The 27131-nt window shown below is 41.5% G+C and overlaps 1 protein-coding gene across 1 annotated transcript in view; it reads left to right on the top strand.

Moving 5' to 3' along the window:
• Positions 1-27131, top strand: part of NPAS3 (neuronal PAS domain protein 3) — an 841130-nt gene that overhangs the window by 575310 nt on the left and 238689 nt on the right. The window contains 1 exon segment of the mRNA XM_035728203.1: positions 26213-26302. Coding sequence (XP_035584096.1) covers positions 26213-26302 — 90 coding nt within the window.

Raw genomic sequence — 27131 nt, 5'->3', positions numbered from 1 at the left:
CATCTAGTAGGATTGGCCAAGTAATTCCAGTTTTAAGGATTTTACACTACAGAAAAGTTAAAGAGAATCCACTGGTGTATTATTTATAATTGCCCCAAATTTTGAAACTTCCTTCAAACAGGGAAATGGTTTAATGCAGTAAGGTGTACTCTACTACTTAGAAAGAACGTGGATCGACCTGTATGTGCTGACATGACAAGATATTCAAGATGTATTGTTGGACTCAAAAGCAAGTTACAGGAGTTTACATATATATAACATGTGTGTACATGTATACATCAATCTAAAATCCTACCATCAGATTAAAGTTCAGTGAGAATGCAAAATACTGATTCACATTCTTCTCTTAGATAATTTTGCTTTCACCTCCATTTGGAGTTCATGCAGCATTTTTTGAAACCAATACTTATCGATGAATTAAAGAGACTTTCTTCTTTTTTTTTTTAAGATTTATTTATTTGACAGAGAGAGACACAGCGAGAGAGGGAACACAAGTAGGGGCAGTGGGAGAGGGAGAAGCAGGCTTCCCGCCAAGCCCAGAGCCCGATGCGGGGCTCGATCCCAGGACCCTGGGACCATGACCTGAGCCGAAGGCAGATGCTTAATGACTGAGCCACCCAGGCACCCCGAGACTCTTTCTTCTTAAATAAATTTTGCATGATATTCTGCCCCCAGATAAGAAGGTGTATTTTTCGTTCAAACAATAATACTAGTTTGCTTAAAAATGTTACCAAATCTTTGGCATTTTGTTTAGTCAGCTAAATAGCATGATAAGAACATTTGTTTATTACATTTTATTCAGGGTCATAATCTAATATAAAATCTACAGGGAGAATTTATGGCCTATCTCTGAACTATTATTGGTCAGTATAGCCCAATTAATAAGAATACTTACAAATTTCTGCTTGGTATGGTACTTACTGTTTTACAGAGCAATAGAAAATTCTCCTTATGTCAGTGCTTTTTCTGTACATGAACCATGACCTGCTGGAAACCTCAGCCACAGTGACCACTAAAGAAACAGTTAACAGAATGGGCCCAATTTTTGTACTGTCCTGGAGCCCATTGTGAAAATGATAAACAGTATATTTCTTTATATTGAATGTTGGGCTTTTGTGGCCAAATCCCTTCAATAACACAATCACTAGGAGCTGGGTTTTGTAGAAACATATGAAGAAGTCAGGAGTGTGACTAGAATACAGTTTTGAGTGGACAAGTATTTCCAAGCCATGGCTTACCTGTCACTTTTCAGGTAACAAGTCCACAATGATATATAATGAGAACGTGTCTGCTGCCCCCTGTCTATGCATGGTAGGAATCTTCTGTAGGTTCCTTATTCCTAAACCTCCGTGTGCTGATTTCATCTCTTCTTTCCTAGGAACCTGGTTTGTTTTTCTTTCTTTCTGGGAAAAAAAAAAAAAAAAGTAAAAGTTGTCTAGAGTTTCCATGATGACCACATAGTGAGTGCTCTGTAAAGACTTCATGAGTGCCCAGTTGTGAACTCACATACTCGAAGCAGAGACTCTTTTTTTTGTTTGTTTTTATGTTATGTTAATCACCATACATTACATCATTAGTTTTTGATGTAGTGTTCCATGATTCATTGTTTGCGTATAACACCGAGTGCTCCATTCAGTACGTGCCCTCTTTAATACCCATCACCAGGCTAACCCATCCCCCCACCCCCCGCCCCTCTAGAACCCTCAGTTTGTTTCTCAGAGTCCATCATCTCTCATGGTTCGTCTCCCCCTCCGATTCCACCCGCTTCATTTTTCCCTTCCTGCTATCTTCTTCTTTTTTTTTTAAACATGTATTATTTGTTTCAGAGGTACAGGTCTGTGATTCAGCAGTCTTACACAATTCACAGCGCTCACCATAGCACCTACCCTCCCCAATGTCTATCACCCAGGCACCCCATCCCTCCCACCTCCCACCACTCCAGCAACCCTCAGTTTGTTTCCTGAGATTAAGAATTCCTCATATCAATGAGATCATATGATACAGACGCTTACCGGTATGGCAGGGCAAGGGATCCTGCCCAAACGTAGTGGCTACCTTAGTTTTAGGAAAAGTCCTCTTTCCAGAACAGGTATTGTGACTTTTTCAGAGCCACGGGACAGAATGCTTGTAAGACGAGCATATTAGCAAGGAATAGTAGCAATAGGATTGGCTATTATTCTCAGAGGATTCAAAGATTAAAAAAAAAAAAACTAAAATAGAGCAAAACATTCTTCCTGTATCAAAAAGGCTTAAATGACATCTCTCTGTAGAGACAGAGCATACAGCCGAGTGTAGTATTCACTCAAAATTTATAATGGGCAGTATGAGCCTGTATATATGTATAGTCATGAAAATTAGTACTTAAACATTTACTAAAAGAGATCTGGATGGGGACCTCAGTTTTGAAATTTTGAAATCTCTCTCTTCACTCTCATTCTACTACCGTGTCCTTAGGGTTATGCCTTTATAGAAGGACTCAAAATTTCTTTGACTAAAGACTAGTATGAAGTTTAGTGTTCCCAAGCCGTAAAAAAGGACTTTGGAGTGTGGCTGCTATTCTAGGCCCAGAGTGGATACAAATCTGGCAAAACTTTTGGTTGAATAACTTCTACAATAATCTATACAGTAGAATAATACAAATCGTGTCTCTTAAAACTACCTATAAAGGACGCCTGGGTGGCTCAGTCGGTTAGGCATCTGCCTTCAGCTCAGGTCGTGATCCCAGGGTCCTGAGATCGAGTCAGCCCCACGTGCTGCTTCCTGCTCAGCAGGGAGCCTGCTTCTCCCTCTCCCTCGGCCCCTCCGCCTGCTTGTGTTCTGTCTCTTTCTCTCTCTCTCAAATAAATAAATAAAATCTCTAAAAAAATAAAAATAATAAAACTATACCTATATAGACTTTCAGTTTCATGGGAAAACAGGCTACATCTGTCTCGTTCATCACTATCTTTGGTATCTAGTGCATAGGTCAGTTAAGCAACAGTGGCTTAATAAATACTTAGTGAATAGATCAATTAATTAACATGTCCACCAGAACATTAATGGAATTTATCTCTGGATTATGGGCAATTTGTATTTCCCTATTTTTGCTTATTTGCATGCTCTAAATTTTCTAAAATGAAGATGAATTACTCTTTAACGTCTAAAAAAGAATACATTTTGCCATTATTGAAAAGTTCTTGGAATCCCCTTAAATCTTTGTGCATATTATTAGTTATATTAGCAAGTGTGCTTTCATTCACACACACACACACACACACATACACACACACACACACAGATCTGCTTGTTTAGAGCATACAGTTTGGGGTTATTTTTCTATCACTGTTGATAGTTTTGTACTGATCCACCCACACTCCCCTGCCCTGTCCCTCTGTGACTGAGAGTTCACATTCACAGGCCGACTGTCAGGGTTAGGAACACTGTCTTTGGCCACAGAACAGTGAAACCTTTTACTTGGGGCCTCAGGTTCTTGACCTTGGGCTCATTACACAAATTCTTGAAGCAGCTGAGCTAACCCCCACTGGGGATGAGTAGGAGTCTGTAATTGGACCTGGGGCTTGTGGGACACAGTGTTTGCCTTCAGCTGCCTGCTTTTGTTCCGTGGGAGTAATGGAATCTTAAGATACATATAGAGAGGTTTGGTTCATCAATATGTAAAAGTGGATAAAATGACACATCTCTGTTGAGGTTATTATCATCTCAAATTCCTATTTGTAACTTTTAAAAATCTTCAATGATAGGCTGAACACAACTACAATTATTATTAAAAACTTTTGTTTAAAATGTTATTTAAAAAAATCTTTATTTTCTATATGGAATAGGGTAATAATCATAAACAGTTGAGGAATAGAGTCGTAATTTATAACTCTACAGAGTGTAGATTGTATTTTTTTCCCAATGAAATGCAGAGATACAGAAAAATTATCATGATTTGTGTCATAACACTGGAGTCAGAACTAATACTGAGGAGTGTTTTCTCAACTTGATGCATGGGCTTTAGCTATATGCAGCTCCCATCAGCACTAATGGGAGATTCAAGGCTAAGTGCCAGGGATAAAACTGAGACTATAATGCAAGCTTTGGATGTTGTATAACTGGAAACCGATTTTCATTGTGATTTTATGTGCTGTTTCTTGCTTTTGGGGTTCCTGCTGTTATACTTTTAAAATTTGATCTTCAGGTATGGTAAAAGATAACATTTAATAATAAATAAAATATGTACCCAATTTTTCTATCTTTGCCAGTGAAATGGTGTAGTGGATTAGAATTCCAACTGTAAGATAGAGCCAAAGGTTTGGCAAAGATACTGGGTATGTGTTGCTTGCACAACGCCTAGAAAATTCAGTTACCCGTCTATTTGAAAAAGAAATTGGTGTACGTTTTCCTAACTGTCTATCCAATTACCAGTCTATTTTGCCTGAACTGTTTTCATACATTAGTGGTATGACTATATTATGAAAAACAATGAAAGCCCTTGAACTATTTCACATGGTCATAATGAGCATGAGTTGGAAATTAATATATATGACAGGAATAGTGAGTAAATATGATGGTACATATCTTCCCCCTCACATAGACAGTGTTTCTGTACCCCTGGAAGGAAAATTTAATCTTCTGTGGCTAAAATAAATGAAACTTATCTCTCCTGCTTGCTTAATATCAATAAATGAGTAGATTTTGCCTACTTTAATATTTAGGTGCTCTTTGTTTAATCATTTGTGTATTTAACTGACGGCAGCTGCCCTAATTTAGGGCACATTAGAATGTGCCAACCAATTCACTTTTGAAGATACAAGTTACACAAATCAGTGTTTCACATTGGCATGCTCAAACAGGAAGCTTTTAGGGTGTATTAATAATAGTAAAGGGGTACGTATAGTTTTCAACACAGGCACACACTTTGGCCAACTGTTTGAGAACATGGTTAGTTCATAAAGCAATGGCCATAATTGGAATTGCAGTTTCCTTATACTCAAACCAAAGCCTCTTTGAGTATTAAATCTATATCTATGCCAGGGAGGCCATGAGCCTTAAGTCTCACGTTGGGAGAGCCATCATGGGTGTCAGTAATGATGTTCAGCGAGCAGTGCAGCCGAGAGAGTGAGAAGCATAAAGGAACACCCAACCATGATCACATATATTGGACATTACACATTTTAGTCTGATGGAGTAATCAATTCACTAACTCCTCCATTTTATACCCAATCCCCAGAACTCCACTGTGAAGCCACTGCTGCCCAGAGAGTAGGCACTCACTGGACAGTAGACAGGAAGAGTGGTGACCTCATAAGCACATCAAGACACCCATTCCTAGGGGAACACTCTCATGAGAGGTGCCACCAGAGAAGAGGGAAAACCAGGAATGCAGGGCACTTGCCCTTGACGGTCTCGCCTTGGCTTCTGGAGTCTTGAGCTTGCCTGTTAGCCTCAGCCAGGTGGTTAATATAGCTTTTGATTATTTTACCAATGCTTTAAGCCTCTGTAACCTCATTTCAGGTTTGGGTGTCGTGGGCCATAAACCTGTGTGGACCAGGTTTCATTTGAACCACCAGGAAGTGGGTTCCATAGTGTAATGGTTAGCACTCTGGACTCTGAACACCAGGAAATGAATGGATGAGTCTTCCGTATTGTTTTGGACAGTCAACAAAGAAACTCTTGTGTATTTATGTAATGTCATGGTTGTCCTCATCCCATTCAGTTTCTCCTTAAGGACCCTAGTATGAGGCCCAAGCAAGCCTTGTAGCCCCAAGTTCTGAAAGGACCTGCTGCTTAAAGACACACCACACACACACACACACACACACACACACACACACACACACACACACACACACACACACACACACACACACACTAACACCAGAAAAGGAATCAAGTAAGACTGAAATGATCTGGAGAGTCTGAATCTCAGTTCAGTTTGGTCAGAGGTACGTGGCTAGAGTCAGACCACCTTCTCCCTGCCCTGTTGTGCTGTTAGCCCAGGCCAAAACATAGTAAAGCTCCAGCATCCCTGCATTCAGCATTTTACAGATCTCTTTGGAACAGAAGAGTAAATAATTTCTTGAACAGTTTTTGGCTCTTACAGTAATCAAGTCTTGGACAGCTGTCAACAGGAAACCCCAAGTCATCTAGTATTAAACTCTGCGATCACAGAGGGACCTGTCACCTAAACCTTGACATAGGACCTATGAGAATTATTTTTATTTTTATTATTAGAAAGCACTGACAAGTATTTGGAAAAGCTGGGGAGACCTAGAAGAATGGATTCCCGTTTCTCCTAAATACTGTCTTTATTCACTCACTTGAAGGCTTGTTTAAAATAAGACAGTTTTTCCTCTCTTGGTAGCTTGAGAAACATCCGTTGCAAAATCATTCCCTTGTAATGCAATCCTAGGACAGTGTAGCACGACTATTTATAATAAATGTAAAAAATTATGTTTTTTTCCTTGAAAAACTCGTTGAGCCTTACCCACCCCAGCAATCTCCAATTTATAAATCTGCTGTCAGTTCACTTAAGATGATAGAATTTCTGTGACAAAGCATTTGTGATTTTATCTTTTTATATGTGGTCTGGAGTAGTGTACTATTTTCCTTATGCACGCAACCTCTCCAGCATCTTCTAGCTGACTTACTCTTTGTGCATCCTAGGGTGGGAGGGGACTTCAAGAAAGCAAGTTTACTCTCAGGGGTAGAGGTGGGTGGGGAAAGAGATTGTGTAGGGGAAGGAACCTATCCCCTAACCCTCCTCCCCACCCCCCACCCCCGCCCACCTGCCAGACCCTGGCTTCCTCTTGCAGATTCCCAGCACTGCTCTCTGCATTGACTGACCCAGCTGGAAACAGTGGTCCCAGCCCCGCTGCCCTGTCTGATCCACTTTTCACTGAAGGAAGGGTCTGTCTGGAGCCAGAGCTGGAAAAGTGGAGGGCAGGGGTTGAGGGCAGGATTTTTTCGATCACCACTGAAATTGGAGAGATATGAACCTGAACTCTTAAGAGGGAGGTGATGTGGTCTCCCAAGAACGCAATTAAGCAGACAAGGAGTGTGGGAATTAGGGATCAAAACTGTGAGGCGAACAGGTTGAGTGGTCTTAGACAAGTTACATTTAATCTCAGAGCCTCATTTTCCTTATTTCAAGCAGGGGCAGTGTTGAAATTAATTAATTTTGCAGGGTGCTTGGAGATCCACGATCAGAGACTAGAGCAGTGCAGAAGGAGGTTTTGTGTTGCTGTTACTCTTGTTCCTAGAAAAATGAAAGCTTCCTCATTTTTTACAACCCCCCCCCCGCAAACCCCCATACCCGACAATGAGAAAAAGTAACCTGTCGGCTTTATCTATCAAGTATTCACGTGCATTTCATTGAAACCTTGCCTCAGCTGTGTCTCTGAGCACAGATACTGTGTGATTTTGTTAACACTTTCTGTGGGACTGAGTTGCCATGATTTTATTCTAACCTTCCTGTTATTTGTTAGTTTTACGCAGGGCTGATGGTGTCACTGTCTTGGAGTTGGTCTTTGGTTGTTTGCTTTTTTAGGATATTCTTCATGCCTTGTCATGATACTTCTTATGGCAGTTCCCTGAAACTTTGCGGAGTCCCCAGAATTTGACCTTAGGAGGGCTGATGTTTCGGAGGCTGACCACCAGCACAGCCTCTCTCTGCCCTGACCGCTTTCAGTTTCTTTCCTTCTTTTCGGCAGAACACAAATTTCCAAGTTGTGTGTGTTTGCTTGTAAACACACCACTCAGCTGTGTTCCTATCCTTTGTGTCAACAGGAAAATCCCCTTGTTCTATGTTTAGCTTGAATAATTACCAAACTGTTTGTAATTAGAATGTGAGGATGTGACCTCAGAGCAATTTTTTTCATTTCCTTTTTCTGTATTTAATACATTTCAGAAACTGAAAATACCAAATCTGTCCCCCTTTTTTTTGATGCTTATCAGTAATGGAAACATTGCAAAACAATCAGCCCAATACCTATGCTTTGTTCATTTATTGCCTTCTCTGAAGATAAATTGACTGTACTCAACGCTCTTCAGCATTTTTCTTCACCTAGATATTATTGCCTTGTGCAGCCACCCCAAGGTGACTGTTATCACTTAATTAAATCCTTGCACGCTGGGAAGAAAAAACAACATTGTTCCTCCATAACCCCAAGGAGCCTATTTTTAAGCCACTAAGCCTTTTCCCTGTTTTATTAACTTATTCCTGGCTACAACAAGACATACTTTTGTTGATGAGCAAAAGGTTGTATTAGCTTTTTATTTTCTGGGTAAACTTATCTATTCTCTGGGAAGAGGGAAGAAAAAAAAAGAATGGACATTACAAAGGGAAGGGGAAAAATGGGGTCTCTTCAACCTCCCTGATTCTAGTAAAGGTCTCTGTAAACACCATGCTGGAAACTAGAAGCAGGGGATTCGGGAAAGGGAATGAGAAAATAAAATGTAAACATCAAATGAGAACAAGACTAAGAGTAAAATGACATGTCTGTCTATTGGGGGAAACATGCAGGGTAGAGGATGCCACTTTCAAGCTAAGGAAACGAGCCATAGAAGTTACGTGGGTTTTTGTGTTTGTTTTTTTAAAGAAGGAATGATCTATTGGCACTTCTTTTTGTTGCTGCCTAGAGTAACATCTCTTTATTAACCTTTGTTTAATGCGTTTATTTTTTTTCCCCCACTCAGGTTTCCTTCTTTATCTTACGGCATCAGGCATCCATTATCCACCAGTTCTAGCCCCAGTTTTGTTTCAAGGCAGCAAAGAAATACCATAAGGGTATATTAAGGTGTGCGTGTGTGTGTGAGTGTGTGTGTGTGTGTTGCATGTGGGGGCGTGTGCGCACATACGTGTGTGTGTGTGTGCACATGTGCTAGGAATAGGGATGCACGAGCTGCAACTGGCAATTCTGAGTGCAGCACTTAATATCAAAAAGTTCACTTGCTGCACAGGGAGTTATCTGTTCACACGTAGTAAATTATGTACCTTTTAGTTTGTTTCTAGTCCATTACATCATGGGCCAGAAAATGGGTTGTCACTTCTAAGATTTGGACCCAAGCAAGCATATGTGTTTATTCATGATGGTAAATCATTTTACCACACGCTGTGTTCACCAACAGAGTAAATGCTGCTTAAAGCTGTAATATTGGCAAGAGTAGTTGATGCTGTGACAGGCTGAGGCTGGATAGAGACCTGGTTCTTAAATAGTTAGATAATTAAGATATCTGCACTGTCACCGATTATTGCCCACAGGTTACACATTTCTCAGCTTCATACACAGAACACACGATTGTGAACACTGGCTCACTCCTTCTTAGGGTGCAGGATATGTTCGGTGGCTCAGTGTGTCCATCTCTGAAATGGGAAAAGTACAAACACCTCTATGATGATGTAAGAATGAGCCCCAAAATGCCTCTGAAAATCCCCTCAACAAAAGGGCCATCTGTCCAAACACCAGGAGCTGTTTCTTGCTTGGTGCATAAGACCTTCCATTGCCCACTTGGAGCGACTGAGACTCCTCATGAGTTGCTTCTTGGATTCGGGTCAGATCTGTAGTCATTTCCATCTTGCCAGCCAAATGGATCCCCTGTGGGGATGTGTATCTCTTCCCACTCGCTGGAGGGGACTGGTTTACTTTTTTCTTTCCTCTGCAGGTTAATTTCTTTCCCTTTATAATAGCATTGTAAATATCTTACTGAGGCAGGTTAGAGCCCTTCGAAGACAGTACCCTTTGTTGCAGCCACCCATTTGACTTTCACCTTGAACAGTGTTCCTAGTGCCCCAGTGAAGTTAGTATGGAGGTATATACATATTTGGCTTCAAATTCCAGTTTTGTTGGTCAGAAACTCTTCATGGCTCTCTCCTGACAGCCTTAGAGTCCAACATAGAATCACAAAGTGAGTATAACTTACTCTCTGCCCCCCTCACTCCCTCCCTCCCTCTCTCTTCTCTCCAAGTTCAGCCAGGGTCATTCTTAAGCCATCCTTCTCAGCAGTGTGTATCTGGCCTTCCAGAATGTCAGATCAGGAGGCAACCCAGCTGTCCTCAGTCACCCATTTTTGTTCTTAATAATCTTCACTGTTGGGAAACCCTTCCCTTCCCACCCAGATTCTGCTGACGGCATTTGCCCTTCGTGGAACAGAAAGACTGGTTGCCGGCCTCCACGGAGGGGGCTGACATGAGCTCAGTCACCCCTGGGGCTCCTCTGGGCTGAATAATCCCGTCCACTGAACCATTCTGCAAAAGTCTTATGTTTCAATTATCGAATCATTTTTTCAGCTCCCTTTTGAACCCTCTCTAAATTCTTCTTTTTCTAAAGCAGTGAACCCCAAAACTGAATTTACTTAAGATCTGAACAGTGCTGAACAAAAAGGAAAATTAACTTAGAATTCTAAAATTCAGTGTCGATGGTTCCCATGTGCAGACATTTAACTTAAAAATATTGAGTCGATCGGTTGCCCCATTTAAAAGGAGAATTGGGTGGTATGTGTGCTTGGCCCCCCCACACACACACGCACGCACGCACGCACGGTGGGAGTGATGTTGTGCTGGCCTTTTGCACAGCCCTAGAGAGCAGGAGACACTCCCTAAGACACCATGATCCCTGCTTGCTGAGATTGAGGCAACCAGCTGCCTTGAAGTCTCTCACATACCAAGGAGTAGGGGTGTTATTTGAAGGTAAACAGAGCTAGACTGAGGCAAAATTGTCAAGTGGATGCAAGACTTCAGCATGAGGCGTTTTTCTGTTTTCTTTCCTCACCGCCCCCCCACCCCCACAACAAGCCTCCCATTCCCACCCAGGTGACCAAGCAGGCCAGTGCTATGCACTTACAGGAAGTAACTAGCAAGTCAAAGCGGTCGATGGACAAAGGGAGGACCCCAGTGGGCTCTGGTTTCCTCCTCCCTCCATCTCTTCCTGTATTCTTACTCTTCCTCACTTCTCATCTGAAACACAAGCTGAGTTTGAGGAGGCCTGAGGACCATCTCCTCCCTAGTCCATACCCATTTTCGTCTGTTTCCCTTTATACTTGAAGAGGAAACAGTGGAAACAATACAGAATCAGTATTACACCATTACAATATTAGTATATTTAATAGAAGCTTACTAATAAGAACATGTTACTGTTATTATCTTCACTGCTTCAATATCTAGAACAATGCCCTTTGTTGCTTCAAATTCTTAAGAGATTTTTATACCAGTATCCATACAGATGTCTGTTTCCAATACCTTTGGAGCATAGAAGAATTGCCTTTCTGTATACTTGCCTCACTACTTTTTATTGAATGTACATTATTGAAGTCGAAAAGGGGAAAAGTTGCCTAGGAATCAACCTTTATAAAACAATGCACCTGTGGAATGGGGTTTACCCAGTAGATTATAACCTACCAAGTTATGGCTTAAACCTACCTAGATTGTGTAGGGGAAGGAACCTATCCCCTAACCCTCCCCCCGCCACAACCTCTCAGTTGGCTGAGGTCACAATCAGAGAAGACAACAACCATTGCCTTGTCCCACGTCTGCTTTGGACATCACCTTGAGCATACTACCTCTCTGCCCTCTGCCCTCTGCCCCAGGAACTCAGTACAGGGGTACAAATGGTAGCAGTTTGATGCCAAAAAGTGAAGAATCTCTGTCATGAAAAAATATGTTCCAAATCCTCAGAGTCACTATATAGTAGAGCAGGCTGCATTTGAGTTCTTGCTTTCCTGCTTACCATGTGACCTCAGTTTTCCTCATCTCAAAAGGGGGTACTGATGGCATATACATCAGAGTTAGGAAGTGAGGACTGAACTGGGTTGGTCAATGTAAAGTCCTTCTCCCAGGGTCCAAAACAGGGGCCACCTTAATAAATGCTGTCACTGATAAGCATGATGTATAATAGTATTCACACACACACACACACACACACACACACACACACACACACACACACACATCCTAGAATCGTTCTCATTTTTAAAGGACTGGGCTTATGAAACTGACTGGAGTCTTTCTAACAGTCAGATCTCACGTTGCAAACGACTGGCATGTAGAATCTAGAGGGATCCCTCTATAGTGCCAGGTCTTTGAGCCATGAGCTGTGGCCTCTGACAGGAGGAGCATTTCTCAAGAACTGTGGCAGGTGTCTCCCTGGTGAAAGCTATAGAATGTGCTCCCTAGCAATGATCAAGGCATCCTGGTCTCGGCAGAAGTACATCTATCTGCCTGATGCATCTCTTACTCCTTCCTTAATCCTCTTCTTTGTGGGTTTCTACAAAGCTCTCTGACTTTGGAAGTCTCCTCTCTCACACCTCTTAACAAGGCCAGGAATCTGTCCCTCTAGCCCCCTTTCTGGTGCCTTACCTGGGATTTGGATGATACCCAGATCTCCCCCTCCCTTTTTTTATGAACACCCTGGAAAAACTCTAGGGAGAGATGTGAAAGGATTGATTCTCTTTAAACCACGTCAGCTGGGTATTACTATGTCAGCAATCCTGCTGTTGACTGGCCTATACAGAAAAGTGATGGGAAGGGTCCTAATGTTTCAGCCCATGTCACCCAGCCCTTAGGTGCTACTGCTTGGCAGCTCTCTGTACCTGAGTGTTTGAGCCTAGATGTTCTCTTGTGTAATTCACTCGTGCTGCCTCGTATGACAAAAGGGGACATTAGTAATATGGTTCCTTCAAAAAGTTGCTGGATAGCCTGCTACACCCACCATTCTCTTTTTTGTGTCCCTATAAGGCAAAAGATTCAGCCTTGAAGAAGCAAGCATATATGACTCATGGCAGAACCCTAGATTTTGCTGTATGTACTAAGCCTTTTGAGGCAAGGATTTTTAATCCTGTTCAACATGAAGGTTTTGTATTCCATCATGTTATTGGAGATTTTAATTGCGATCACGTAGTTCAGTGTGTTAAGGGAGCCCAGTATAAGGAAGAATTGAATTTGGAAATACGTGGAGTGAGTTTCTTTCATTCATTGCCTGTAAGCGTGTGTTACTTACACCTTGCTGAGATTATGGAAAAGAGCCGGACTCACTGCATAGTAGAATACCGATAATAATGTCAGTCATTCACCATTACACTGTCTTGGTCTCATTAGCTCAAGTGAAATGAAGGGTGTTAATAAACTATGGAGACCTGTGCCAACATACAGTCCATCAGACCTGCCTAGTAGGTCACATCCGTGTGCCATTAGGCCATGTCTGTGTGCTTTTTAGGAAATGGCAAAATAATACTGGGTATACACTTTCATGAGAGGTGCCTGTTATGGCAGAAAAGAACCAGGAAAGGGATAAAAATCTGGTGGAGAAGAGCAGCAAATATCTTAAGCAAGTGTGATTACCTGTAATAAGAATAGAAGGAACACACAGAAAATGATAACAGCTTAAGGTTCTGTTTGTAAAACCCTTAATATAGTTTTTATTTGCTTTGGGATAAAAGTCTTCCATTAGGGCACAGAGGCCAATTTGAGTCTTTAGGGGCTCAATCCTTTAGGGGAACTCCCTCTCCAGCCTGCAAAGCATTTAAGTAGAAATTAAAGTAGGTCATCCTATTACTAAGGAGAAGCCCCCAAGCAAGACAATAAAACAAATCGTACTTGTTGGAAAAGGTCAAGACTAGAATGAACAAATCTCATTGGAGGCAAAAAGAATCTATCCCCAATATTCAACCACATAAAATGTACGCTAGCCTACACAAATTTGGAGCCATTCTTCATCTTCAAAATTTGTTAGTAATCATTACACATCCATGAGTCCTGTGTACCTATGTATAAACAAATCCATTGGGTGTTTTACTGCCCAGGGTAGTTTCCACATAAAAATGCATTCAGAACAGGATTGCTGGGAACGTGGGCCATGAAATACAGCACACATGTACCACCACAGCCACACCATCCCTGCAGCCATCCACACCTCTTGCACTAAATGGATGAATACAGAATGCAAATCAATAGGTGAAAGGAGAAGAGGGGAAAAAGGAAATAGGAGAGAAAAAATGAAAAGGAGGCTGAAATGAGAAACTAGACATGGAGAAGCTGTTGATTCGAAACCCGTGCACTGCGGTTTCCAAGGTAATCCCAGGTGACATTGTACTTCTCACTTTTTTCAGGCTTCTATCATTCGTGGGGAGGCTGATGCTTACGTGGACTCTAAGATAGGTCTGAAGAAGAGTTTTAATGAGGATTCATCATTCTTAAATTATTAGGGACTTCATTGAAACTATTAATGTCTTCTGTAACAGAGTGTGTGTGTGGTAGATACAGGTGGGACATTTCTTAATTGTGAAGTTGACTATCTTGGAGTCTTGGCATTCTAGACAGCTAAGAAAAATAGCATTTTAACAATGAAAATAAGTTTTACTTCATAAACCTGGCCCTTAAAGGAAACCAGGCAGAGGGCCAACTGAAAACTCAGGCTTGGAATTTAATCAATATGCTTGCCCCTTCATACCACTGTTGTTGGCAATTTGGATGCCTTTGACATAGAAGGTTGAGAGAGACTAAGTGGGAGGTGACAGTTGTGGCTGAAGGTATCATAGGGCTATCTGGTTGAGGCCACTATAAATCCTGTAGACTAAATAGAATTTTAATAAGTCTAATAGTCATTGAGAGATGGACTGTCATCCATCAAATGCATTGAATGGTGGAATATATCCATTTTCAAATTATTTTTGTTCTAACATTATCTTTAGCTATTTAAGTCAAAAGAGTGGGTAAATGGATCATTGTGGACATTAGAATTAGGCTGAGACTATTGATTCAAGGTTTCTAGTGAATGAATTATCAATACGACCAACTGCAAATTTCATTTGGAATTACTGTGAATTGGCACATCAGTGCATTTGAGTAGATCATGCATAACCTAGATTATTGTTAGAGCGAATCCCTTATCGGCTATTCTATAACTTCAGCAAACCACATGGCCCCGAGTCACTGGAAACACTTGATCTAGTGATTCCTCAGGAGTGTCAGGTAATACAGCCTCTATAACTAGAGTCGATGGTGGTGTTCCATGACATCCTGTGCCAAATAGCTCAAGGCAAAATGCGTAGTAAGTAAGTTAGACTTGCCTAGCAGACAGTGCTGCCTGCCTAGGAAAAAGTGAAAAATCAAGGTCCAACATTCTTTGGCAGGTGTCTGGGATGTCACTTCCTGGTCTCTGACTTCACCGAAGAGTCCAGGAAAGGGGAAGATCCTGTGTGATGAGAGCACTTGAGGACAGGAGGGAAAGCAAAAATTGTCTGGGCAAAAGCTTTTTTTTTTTTAAGATTTTATTTCTTTATTTGAGAGAGAGAGAATGAGAGATAGAGAGCACGAGAGGGAAGAGGGTCAGAGGGAGAAGCAGACTCCCCGCCGAGCAGGGAGCCCGAAGTGGGACTCGATCCCGGGACTCCAGGATCATGACCTGAGCCGAAGGCAGTCGCTGAACCAACTGAGCCACCCAGGCGCCCCTGGGCAAAAACTTTTGACACCTCCTTCTGCCCTGGGAAATGTATGTGGTGGCCTTATTATCTCCATAAAATGGTCCATCCTGTTTGGTAGTTGTAAGAGTGCATGTGAGCACCTTTAAAATATATTTATCTCTTAAGTATCTAGGAATCTCGAAATATATAGAACAGACCTGTTCCTGAAAAATTGACCGTCTAGTGACAGCTCCCATATTGAATCTAATTTGCCCTTTGCCGCCCACTGTGCATTACTCTAGAAAAACTGTAAGACAAACCAGAACTATACCTTTCAAATGCTTTTTAAACAAATTTGAGCGCCTATTTTAAAAGGAAAAAAAAATTGCGGTGATTATTTGATTTATCGGTCAAATAACTTCAACAGAAGAGAATTGAGTCTGTCCTTTTTGCTGCCTCATATGGTGGGTCAGAAAGGCATGGAGACAGCAAGCCCAGCGGTTTCCCCCTGTAGATGCATTCTTTGCCTTCTTCGAGTTACCTTAACATAGCTGATTTTACATTTGTGGTAGTCACTTTAGACTTTATCTTTGTGTTCCCGTTAGTTATACTTCTCTATAGACAACTTCAGTCCCATGATTCCTATTAAATCTCAGAGATTTAGGTTAAAGCATCATTTGATCCTGGAAATTCAAATAGTAAAATAGCCAGTTACTCCTCAGTGATGGCTATGAATTCTTTGTCAGTCAGGATAGTCATTGAAGTAGAACAGCAAAAGGAAGGAAACTCCGATCTCATTTAATTTAATTTCCTTCTTTGCTAATGTTTTTATCCCACAAAATTGCCACCACCCAAAACCTCATCGCCTGGCCTGGTTCTTTCATTCTGTTCTTGAATTGGACATGGTGGAAGCCAGGATCCACAGCCAAGCACCACTGCTTTTAACTGCATACGTTGAGACTGTCGTTTAATGTCCACCTAGCAAATGTGGTCCTGGCAAATTTCGTATCCTAAACCACTCTCCTTCGAAGGATATCATCTAGACATTCTCTGAAGAAGACTTATGACGTGAGTCGTTTCGCTTTGTATATATGCAAGTGTGTTAGCAAACAATAAACAACAATCTCCTTTGCCTCATGCGTGTCAAATAGGCATGTGGGGATAAAGGCAGAAGCATTTCCTTGAAGCCCTGAATAGGATGAGAGCTCTGTGGACAAGGAGTATATGCTGGTCTTTCTCACGAAGACCCAACGGCCAACTACAATGAAAGGAGAAGGTCAGCAGAGCCGGCTGAGCGCCAGAGCAAACTGTAAACCCACTTGTTGATCCCAAGATCATTCAGCACCATGTTCCCAATTCCATCAGAATAGTTGATTTTCCCATAAATGTGTATCTCTGCTTTGTATGGAGCTAAGGCAATGAAGCAGTGTAGCCTCTAAGCATTTGAAATGCACGGAAAACCAATATAAAGATTTCAATATTGTAAATGTAGGACCCAGAAGAGGTGCAGTTACTTGAAAAAGATTTCAAAAGCAATCCTCGGCATTGTCGATTTCTGGAAGTAAACTCTACTTTCTATTATCAGTCCGTCATATTTATAGTTTTATGTGGGTCTAGTAAAAATTAATTATTAATTATATGAATGATAAATAAAGAGAGAATCTAGTTACAGTGATTTCCAGAAATTAACATCAAAGATTTTCATGGCCCACGGGTTTTCCCCAACCAGAATTCCTAAACTACTATCTTTGCTCAGGCTACTGTAACAAAATACTGTAGACTGGGTGGCTTAAGCAACAGACATTTATATTCTCACAGTTCTAGAGGCTTGAAGTCCAAGATCAAGGTGCCAGCATGGTCAGATTCTGCTAAGGACTTTATTTGTAGCTTGCAAATGGCTACCTCCTTGCTCTGGGCTCTCATGGCCTTTCCTGGGGGGCATGCCCAAAGAGAAAGAGATAACTCTCTCTTTCTCTTCTTATAAGGCTATCAGTCCTGTTGGATTAGAATCCCACCCCTATGCCCTTATTTAATCCTAATTATCTCCTAGAAGCCCAGTCCCCAGATACAGTCACCTCGGGGGTTAGGGTGTCAACATACAAATTTGGGAGGGATATAATTCAGTCCATTGCAACTATATTTGTGACAACCAAGTTCCTTTCGGTACAAATGTTTTTAATACCTTTTCCCTAGAGATACCAATAAATGTTTCCTGAAATGAAACTCCTATGAATACATCAGATTAATCTCTGAGGTCTCTAAATGGTCTTTTAATCTGCTAAATTCATTATAGGGTTCTTTAATCACTGTTACTACCCTGGACACAAACTCCTTACCTAAAGGAATACACGTACAAGGCTTTTATTAGTTTCTCTTAAGGAGCCTATTTTTTAAAGTTACCCACTGCCCAGTTAAACAATCAGGTTCGGTCATAATCAGCCATAAGAGAAATAACAATATGGGTCTACCTTGTTATTATCGAGGATGTACTTCCAAGCAAACATGATTGCAAAATAAATTTCTGTAAAGTCATCTTACATGAAATAGTATACTTCTACATAAAATAGTACATGATATGCCAGAAGAAGAAGGAAAAAGCCCTAACTCTCAATGAAAAACTTTGGGCCAGTAAATGGGCTCATTGTGCTGGCCAGCCCCGTGGCCCACGGGTGTATGTGCTCAAGGCTTGTCCTGGCCATTGCTGCTGGGAAGTGTGGTTCTCCTAGCAATTTTTTATTAACCGTGGTGTCCCTTCTCTCCTTTTAGGCATTAGCCCCTTCCTCCAACACAGGAGAATTTCCTTGAGGTCTAGCAGTCTCTTGACTGTACATTCACAAATTCCAAAAAGATAAAAATGCGAGCTGATGGATATGTTCGTTAACTAGATGGGAGGAATCCCATGTGTATGTATAGAAATCATCACACTGTATACTTTAGGGGCGCCTAGGTGGCTCAGTCATTAAGCGTCTGCCTTCGGCTCAGGTCATGATCCCGGGGTCCTGGGATCGAGCCCCACATCGGGCTCCCTGCTCTGCGGGAAGCCTGCTTCTCCCTCTTCCACTCCCCCTGCTTGTGTTCCCTCTCTCGCTGTCTCTCTCTCTGTCAAATAAATAAATAAAATCTTAAAAAAAAAAAACAACAATGTATATTTTAAATATCTCACAATTTCGTTTGTCAGTTATACCTCAGTAATGCTGAAAAAATACAAATTTCATCAATCCGTGCCTTTTCTAAATCAAAGACAGCATATGACAGGTATGGAGCTTAGTGATAATGGACAGGGATCCCCACCTCGTACAGAATATATGCTAAGCTGGAAACTGCCTTTGCCCTGCAGCTTTTTGCTTTATAAAGTTAATTTCCAACTCTGCTCATGTGCTTAGTCTTAGATCCCACAGATGATTTTTCTTTAAGAAAGCAGCTGGTGGAGGTGCCTGGGTGGCTCAGTCATTGGGCATCTGCCTTCAGCTCAGGTCATGATCCCAGGGTCCGGGGATCTGGCCCCGCATCAGGCTCCCTGCTCAGCGGAGAGCCTGCTTCTCCCTCTCCTGCTCCCCCTGCTTGTGTTCCCTCTCTCGCTGTGTCTCTCTCTGTCAAATAAATAAAAATAAAATCTAGGAGGGAGGGAAGGAAGGAAGGAAAAAAGGAAAGGAGGGAGGAAGGGAGGGAGGAAGGGAGGAAGGAAGGAAGGAAAAAGAAGGGAAAAGAGAAAAGGAAAAGAAACGAGAAGAGAAAAGGAAGAAGCTTGTGAGTTGGGTCCTTGCTCAGCTGTGTGAAAGCTCAGCTGGTTCAGGCCCAGTGCATAGTGAGCACTCAACAGTTGTTTTCTGAATGCATCACACTTAAACAGGAGGAACATGAGAATCTCTTATGCGGAAAGAAATGCTGGAGGAAGCACAGATTTTGAGCGGCTTTGATGGGGTATGAAACAATTAAAGTACCCAGCAGGTAGTCCTAGCATGAGGAGGAAAAAGAGGGATCCTTCTTTCTTAGATCTACCACATACTGATGTGTGACACTGAGCAATGTACTTAATTTGTCTGGGCTTCAGCTTCCTTATCCATAAAGTAGGATTAAATAATACCTATCTAGGGGCACCAGGGTGGCGCAGTCATTAAGCATCTGACTCTTGGTTTTGGCTCAATTCATAACCTCAGGGTCATGAGCTCGATCCCTGCACTGGGCTCCACTCTCATCAGGGAGTCTGCTTGAGGATTCTCCCTCTCCCTCTGCCCCCCCAATAAATAAATTAATTTAAAAAAATATGTTCTAATCTCTGTACTGTTTTGTATAATGCAGACAACTTGCAGTACACCCTGTGTGTGACCAAGCTCCATGAGTAGCCAAAGCAAAGCAGTGACATTTTTTGGCTTTTCAAGACGAGTACAATGTACTATTTATATTACTCCCACTGGCATGAGAGTTCTTCCTTTAACTTGAAAGAGAACCCTGAATTAAAAGGGAAAGATGCACAATAAGGAATTAGCTCCTGGCTTTCAGTAAATTAGTATACCACATACACAGGAAGGAGACGTTTTAATGTGCCAGTGAATATCTGTGCCTTAGCATAACTAGTGAGAATCCTCTCCCTCAGGCGAAAGGAGCTGGTGAGCAGCACATGGGCACCGACAGCCTCGTGGAGTGCCAGTCTCCCAGGACAAGCAACAGATAATGTGGGGTCCATGCGCTGCCCCCGAGGGCTCAGAGACACAGACACTTGCAATTCCCCCAAATGCTGCACCCTGTCCTCATACCGGAGCCTGTTGTCCATTTGGCTGGGTGTTCAAATCAAGAAATCTACATCCCTCAAGGGCTGGATGTAAGGCTTGAACTAGCATCCCAGAGGAAAAAAGGTCAGCACTTTGATACACAGCTTCCACAAAATGGAATTTTAATGAGCGGAAGCCAAACCTGATCTCCTTGCTCAGAAAGCAGATGTCTTTGTTCTTTTCGTGTTTTAACATTTCACTAGCTCAACATCTCTCCTTTTATTCTGGTAACTCTCTGCTAAGAACTAAGAGAGGCCGCCTGTGCCTCTCTGCACTGTTTTCTCACCTAAGATGTTTAGATTTATGTGTTTTAGGAAACTCTTAGGAGAGGCATTTTGAGGCACCAACGTTTGTTGTTCTAGAATTCTTTTTTAGAGGGAAAATGCTCAGATGGGACGGAATGAATCTAATTTGGTTGTGATGGGGAAACATGTGTCTTTGGGTACATGATAATGACATGAACCTGTGCTAGTCCTCATGTTATTGACTCGTAGTGGTGGGGAGGGGGCAAAGGAAGAGACATAGGAGCCAGAAAGCTCTGGAAGATTCCTAAGAGTTAAAGCCCAAACCTTTGATGTCTGTTTTCATCTACTTTGAGAAAAATATACTTGACTTAGATTCGTACCTCTAAAAATAAAGCTTTTGTTTCTGCACAGTGCTTGATTGTTAAAACTCAGATTGCAAGGACAAAATTTGGGAAACTTTTTCTTCCCCATAAACAGATACATGTGGGCACTTCTGGGCATCGTCCCAGGCTCCTTGAAGTTGCTGCGAGTCTACATGTGTGTGCGTGAGCAGTCTAACATCACCTCCTGAGTGCAATCAGAGGGCAATATGGCATTTTAATGAGCTCTGTCAAAGTGTTATTGTATCCAAAGGCCAAAAAATTTAAGAAACATTTTTGTCTTTCTAACTCTTTTATCTGCTGCCAAAACAGAGTGGAAAGATAGGTATTGAAGCCCTGTCCTCACTCTTCAAGCCAGGCTTCTTCTGTGCTTGGCTTATTCACTCAGGTTCTTTCATGATGATGGAGGCATGGTTCCAGAGCAGCCTCCCCTGTTTCCCATGCTAACCCATTGCTCAGAGAGCAGAAGAAATTTTCTCATACAGCCTCTTCTCATGAACGGCAAAGATGTCTCAGCAGTTATAAAATACTCTTATTTCATGGCTTGCAAGAGCCTTGTGCTGACATCCGTGTTCTGTTCCTGCTCTAACAGGATTTTGTCATAACAATGAAAAACCCTGGGTTTGGGGAGAAAGTTGGGTGTGTCAGAAACTGTCCTCTCTCAGGGCTGGGTATTTTCTGCATAGTCTAAGCCTGAATTAGAAGAACATCACAGATGCACGGTGCATTGGACATGGAGCACATGCATGCATTTAAATCACGTGTATCTTACTTTTTTACTGATGTAATTGTGAAATATGTTCCTTTTGCATTCATAATTAGGGGGCGGAACAGATGGTGAAGGCTTAGTTTAAAATAATCTGTCATTAAAATAACCTAGCCTACTGGTAATTCTTCACTCTAACTGGAGTGAGGTCATAGGAAAAGAGTTTGGGGGTGATTTTTTTTTCCTCTTCTGCGTTGGAATGTGGAAGAAAGAACTGCTAATCTCAGAGTGGTTATATACATGAGAATTACCCCATAAGGGCACCATGGTTAAGATTTCACTCTGTGAGATTTGGCTGCAGTGGAATATGCAGGGGGAAAAAAAAAAAAAAAGGAAGCCGAGACAAAACTACTTTGACAAATATAAATCCATTTAGCACAATGCATTAAACATTAGTGTACCTTCAGTCATGAAGCTATAGTTAGTTTCATACCCTGCAAGGAAATAACCTCATCATTTGACAAATACTGGTAGAGGCCCTCAGCTTTTGGGGTTAAGAAACTGTGTCTTATACTTTATATGTTACACGGATGTCAGGGGATATAAATTATAATTACAGGCATTATTATTCAGAGATGCTGTAGCCCCTGACTTGTGCATCCAAGCCTCCCTCCTGTATGTGTACCTCATAGACTTACCAGGATGTGACAAAGGAAATCTCCTATCAGCCCTGTCAGGATGGCTAAGAACTGGTTTTAGTAATAAGAAAACTGTCTTGATAAATCAGATACTAGCATGCCTTTAAAATGTCTGTTTTACTGTTTCTTCTAAGATTTTGTTCTCCATCTGCTTTGAGGAAAGCAGATAGATTTCAGCATGGCTTTATAATAAATCTTCTCAAGGAGGGACTAGCATTAACATTTGTGTAGGTTCTTTTTCATCTTAATCCAACCTTAGTTAATAATCAGAAAATTGTACATAGTAAGTAAGGAGACGTAATTAACCCTTTGACCCCAGAATCTTAATTGGCGCCTGTTGAAAACAGTGGGCAGTTAAAAAAAAAAAAAATCAAAAAGTAGCCTGCAGTGATTGAAAAAGCTTGGAATGTAGTAGCTTTCTTGAATCTGAATTTTTAAAAATTCCACAGAACTTTCAGATTAATCACCTTTGGTTCCCAAGACTAACGGATTGGATGTTTCCTTCCTCCTGCCACCTTTTAAGACTAAGACACACACATAAAACCAGTATCGATGCTACTCTTAAAACTTCCCTAAGCAGCAGAACAGAGCTAACTGTGGACAGGGATGACCCTCAATCAGAAGGCAATGGCTGTGTGAAGGGCAACCTTGCCAGTCTGCTACTGACCCAAGTTCATATCCCATTGCCTTATTTGAAAGGTAATCAGATCTGAGTTTGGGACAGTCATCTCACACTGTCGATATAATGACATGATAAACATAAAGGTAAAAAATATGGCTAACCAGGTTTTCTTTGTTTTGTTTCGTTTAGTTTATTTTTGTTTTTTACCTCTGTGATGACAAACAACTAATCTGACGAGTTGCGTTCTTCCCACACCAAATTGGCTGTTATTTTTAATTGAATTGACTGGATGCTTTGTGTCATGTAGACATAGACTCATTTTAATCTCACCAGGAAATTGGAACATGTGTCGGAGCCTCTGCTTTGCCAAACAAAACTGGCCAGTTCTTAGATCACTGTTGCTTAATACCGTCAGATGTTTTGCCTCCAGAAATTTTTTTTTTCCTTGCTATCATGCCCAAACATCCTCTACTGTTTTAGTGAATACAAGAGATAGGAACCTAATGTTACGAAATCATGATCCCTTTCGGGGAGAACGGAAAGGATGTGTATGGCTGGCAAATGCCCTGCACTAGGTGTTTTGGAGAACTACAGAAGAATCTAGTCTGACTCTGGTCTTGCAAATGTTAGGAGATATCCCAGGCTGTGTCAGACATCTGTGGCATCAGAGTCTGCAAATCCTCTAAGGGCTTCATGACCAGGACTCTTGCAGAAGGTAATTTCCATCCCTCTCAGTCATTCTAGCATACGTGATCTAAGGGAAGAAGTGTGGGGCTTGGAGGTAGAACTGGAAGTTACTAAGTCTTGTTTGAGCGCTTGTTAGGTGTTGGCGAGATAAAGATGAATAAGACATCACCCGCTGTTGAGAAATTCAGTCTCCTTGGGAGTTGAATAAGCCAGTCAGGACCATACAATGTCATAAATGCTTTAACAGTATCATTGTGGGGCAGCACATTTAATCCTAGCTTTGCCACCAGCTGACCGAATGATCTGGTCCAAGCACTGAACCTCTCTCTGCCTCAGTTTCCTCACCTGTAAAATGAGGGTTTGGAGGATAAGAGGTTATCTCTCTGCCAGCTCCAGCAGTCCTTTCTTCTTTGAGTCAGCCTTTCACTTGTCATGTGTCCCCATAAAAGGTTCTCCTGTCTCCTCTCTCTCTGTCTCTCTAATCTGACAGCAGCACTGTAAGGTTTGAGAAGATGGCTCACACAGCTCTCTGACTGTATTCCAGGGCATGGCCATTGGGTTGAGTAGAAGACTTGTCCATGGGGAAGACTTAAAGGAGTAGGGGGGAGGGTCTTAATCTTCATGAGTCATCCTCAGGAGATCTCCTGTGTGAAGTAAAGACATGTTGAAACAAGATCCTTCCCAAACTTCCACAAAAGGAACGTCTGTCCCTCTGCACTGGTTCCAAGTGAGATTCCACTGGGCCACACTCCAAGCTTGAAAGGTTACATCTCACCAGGCTCCAGAGGGGGTGGCAGTTTGGTCAAAGGGAAGGAGTCCACTAAGCAGTATTTTGTTCCCTGTCCCATAGCTGATTCCAGGAGACGTAGTACATAGCAAGGTGACAAGTTAACCTCTTGTGGGAGTGACTTGTGGACTCTCTTGTCATCCCGCTTCCTTTCTGTCTCCTAACAGTGGACGAATCATTCAAAATCAAGTGACGATTTTTAAGTCATAGGCCGCATCTTAGTACAGTTTAACTTCAGAAGTTCTGGGACCATTTCTTTCCATTAATTTACACGTATCCATCAGAGAACCTTTGTTTTTAGTGGAGGCAGTACTGTCATTAATTCTGACTGTCACAGTTCAAATCCTAACTCCGTCACTAACTGGAGACAGGCATGTCACCTGCCTTCACTAAGCCTCAATTTCCTTGTTTATAAAATGTAGATAATAATATAGTTACCTCAAATTATACTGTGAAAATTAAAAGAGATAACACATACAAACTGCTTAGCACGTATTGCTTAATAAATGGACGATGTCCTGACCAAAAGCTTGTCTATCATGTATTTTGTAATGTCATCATGTAAAGTGACTTTTGAAATGTTTTCGCAACACACCTAATCAGAGGAGGAAGTTGGGTGCTACCCACAGTCTCTGACCAGTGGAGCTCTGAAAATGGGTCAGTAAGCATGGAATCCAAATGTCGTGTGTGTGTGTGTGTGTGTGTGTGTGTGTGTGTAATGGAATCCAAATGTACATATTCCCGTGTACATACATAAATATATATATTTCATACATACTTTTAGAGCTCTAAAAAAAAGTTCAGTATTTTATTTCAGTATTTTAGGCAACTGAGATTATTGCTGAGATTTGAGACAGTCCATGTTTCTACCTGAATTTTACATGCTACTTCCACCCTTCCATACTTAAGAATTATGTCATTAATTGAGTGTTGCCACATGCCTTGATCCCAGTGTGGGGTTCCTGTTTTTCCAACCTCACAGCCTTTGTAAAAACCACTACTCTTTGAACCATCTTTTCCCGTGCAAGCAGTACTTGGGCCACCTACCTGGTTAAAGATAAATACATAAAGCGAAACAAAAGACATAAGGATGGAGGGTATAAAATGCACTTGGTTTGCAAGAATTTGAAACAAAGGTATTCTCCATTTGAGTGGTACATTGCAATTGGAGTCCATGATGATTGACACCACTCATCAAACTGACAACGCAACCCTCCATTTGGAAAGTGGACAAAGGTTTCAGGAGTTACAGATGATGCGTAGCTTCCTTCCGTCCCCACCCCCTTCTTTTGTTTCCATTTCAGGAGCTGTAATAGAATCTAGATATATCACAATAAAACTTGAGCATAGAGTTTTGCAAAAAAGGATTGCAGTTTGTAAGGTTTTGGCCTATAATCGTTCACCCATCATGTATTGACTTTTCCTATTTGTTCTACCACAATAGGCACTGGGAGTGAGAAGGGTATAATCCTTTATTAATTAGCCAATTATTGATGTCCACAGTAGCTCAAGTGGTGATTTTTACTTGCTCTTCGTAAAGGGTCCCTTTTTTTTTTCCCTCATCTCATTACAATTTCCATTCCTGCTCAGCTATTTAGTGGAGAATCTGGCTGATTTTATCTTTTAACCTACTGAATCCAAAAAAATAAAGTCAACAGCTCATAAAATCATCATGACCTGATTTTGTACAAGAATATGATGTATATTGGTCAAAATGACGGAGACATAGGAAGTCCCTGAAATAAAGGGAAGCTCGTAGTCTTCATTCAGACCTTTTGTTTGTTCACTTACAGGGCAATGGTAGAATATCTTAGGACTTTTATTGGCCGTGAAGAAAAACAGAGTCTTGAATTCAGTATGTGTTGCTTTGTATCACATGCCCTATTAATTAAATCTCCATCATATGTTTATTAACTTAATTATATATTTATTTTTTTCTGCAGTCCCTGGATGGCTTTGTATTTGCACTAAATCAAGAAGGAAAATTTTTGTACATTTCCGAAACCGTCTCCATCTACCTAGGCCTCTCACAAGTAAGTAAAAGAACAATTTAGATTCTTGACGGTGATTGTGAAGGTTCCTTCTGCCTTGTGCGTTTCCTTCTTCAGCGGGTATTGGTTTGGCATGAATTACCAAATTTATTCTTTAATGGCTCTACCTGGCTCTTCTCACAAAGTCAGTGAGAAAATTCTGTCCGTTTGGAACGTCCAGAATAAACTTGTGCTCCCAAACTTTAGTTCCCTCCCCCCCCCGCCCAAGGATCATTATTAATTTATTGAGAACAAATGAAGTTTCTTTCCTCAGTTGTTTTGAACTTTGAAACCTCTGTGCCCGGTAGGAGAGGGACACACTAATAGTGCTTCCCTTGTGTCCTATTACTGGATGTTTATGGAGTACCCTGCATTACCCTGGGAGCTGACACAATGACAGGGAGTCATTTGGAGTCAAGAAATGCTGAAAGAGACCATTAAAATGTGTTGCAGGGAGGATTCCAGCAAGGGTATATTTTGCTGCCTTTGCAAATGCTTCCTAATGCTGAAAGACAATTTCATAAAGTAAGAGCGCCTTTCATTATGTGCGGTTTAATTATTCGCATGTGTCTGTCAGAGGTTGGAAGCAAAGAAGATGGAGGCAACTGGGACAAGGGACAAAATCCTAGATGTCAGGTCTTGAGATTCCCCTGAAACACACAAATTTTACTTCCATCAGATTCCAGGACACAGGCTGCGTCTACAGAATGCCAAAATCCCCTGAAGAAAAGTTTGTGATTCCACTAATTATCTAGATGTGGGTTTTTTTCTTTTCCGTAAAAATGCTGAACATCTGGATATCTGTGCCCATACAGGTGATTGGCAGAGTTTG

This window comes from Zalophus californianus, chromosome 6 (genome assembly GCF_009762305.2).
Source record: "Zalophus californianus isolate mZalCal1 chromosome 6, mZalCal1.pri.v2, whole genome shotgun sequence".
Lineage (NCBI taxonomy): Eukaryota > Metazoa > Chordata > Mammalia > Carnivora > Otariidae > Zalophus > Zalophus californianus.
Note: the sequence above shows the minus strand (reverse complement) of the source record. Positions and strands in the feature narration are given on the sequence as shown.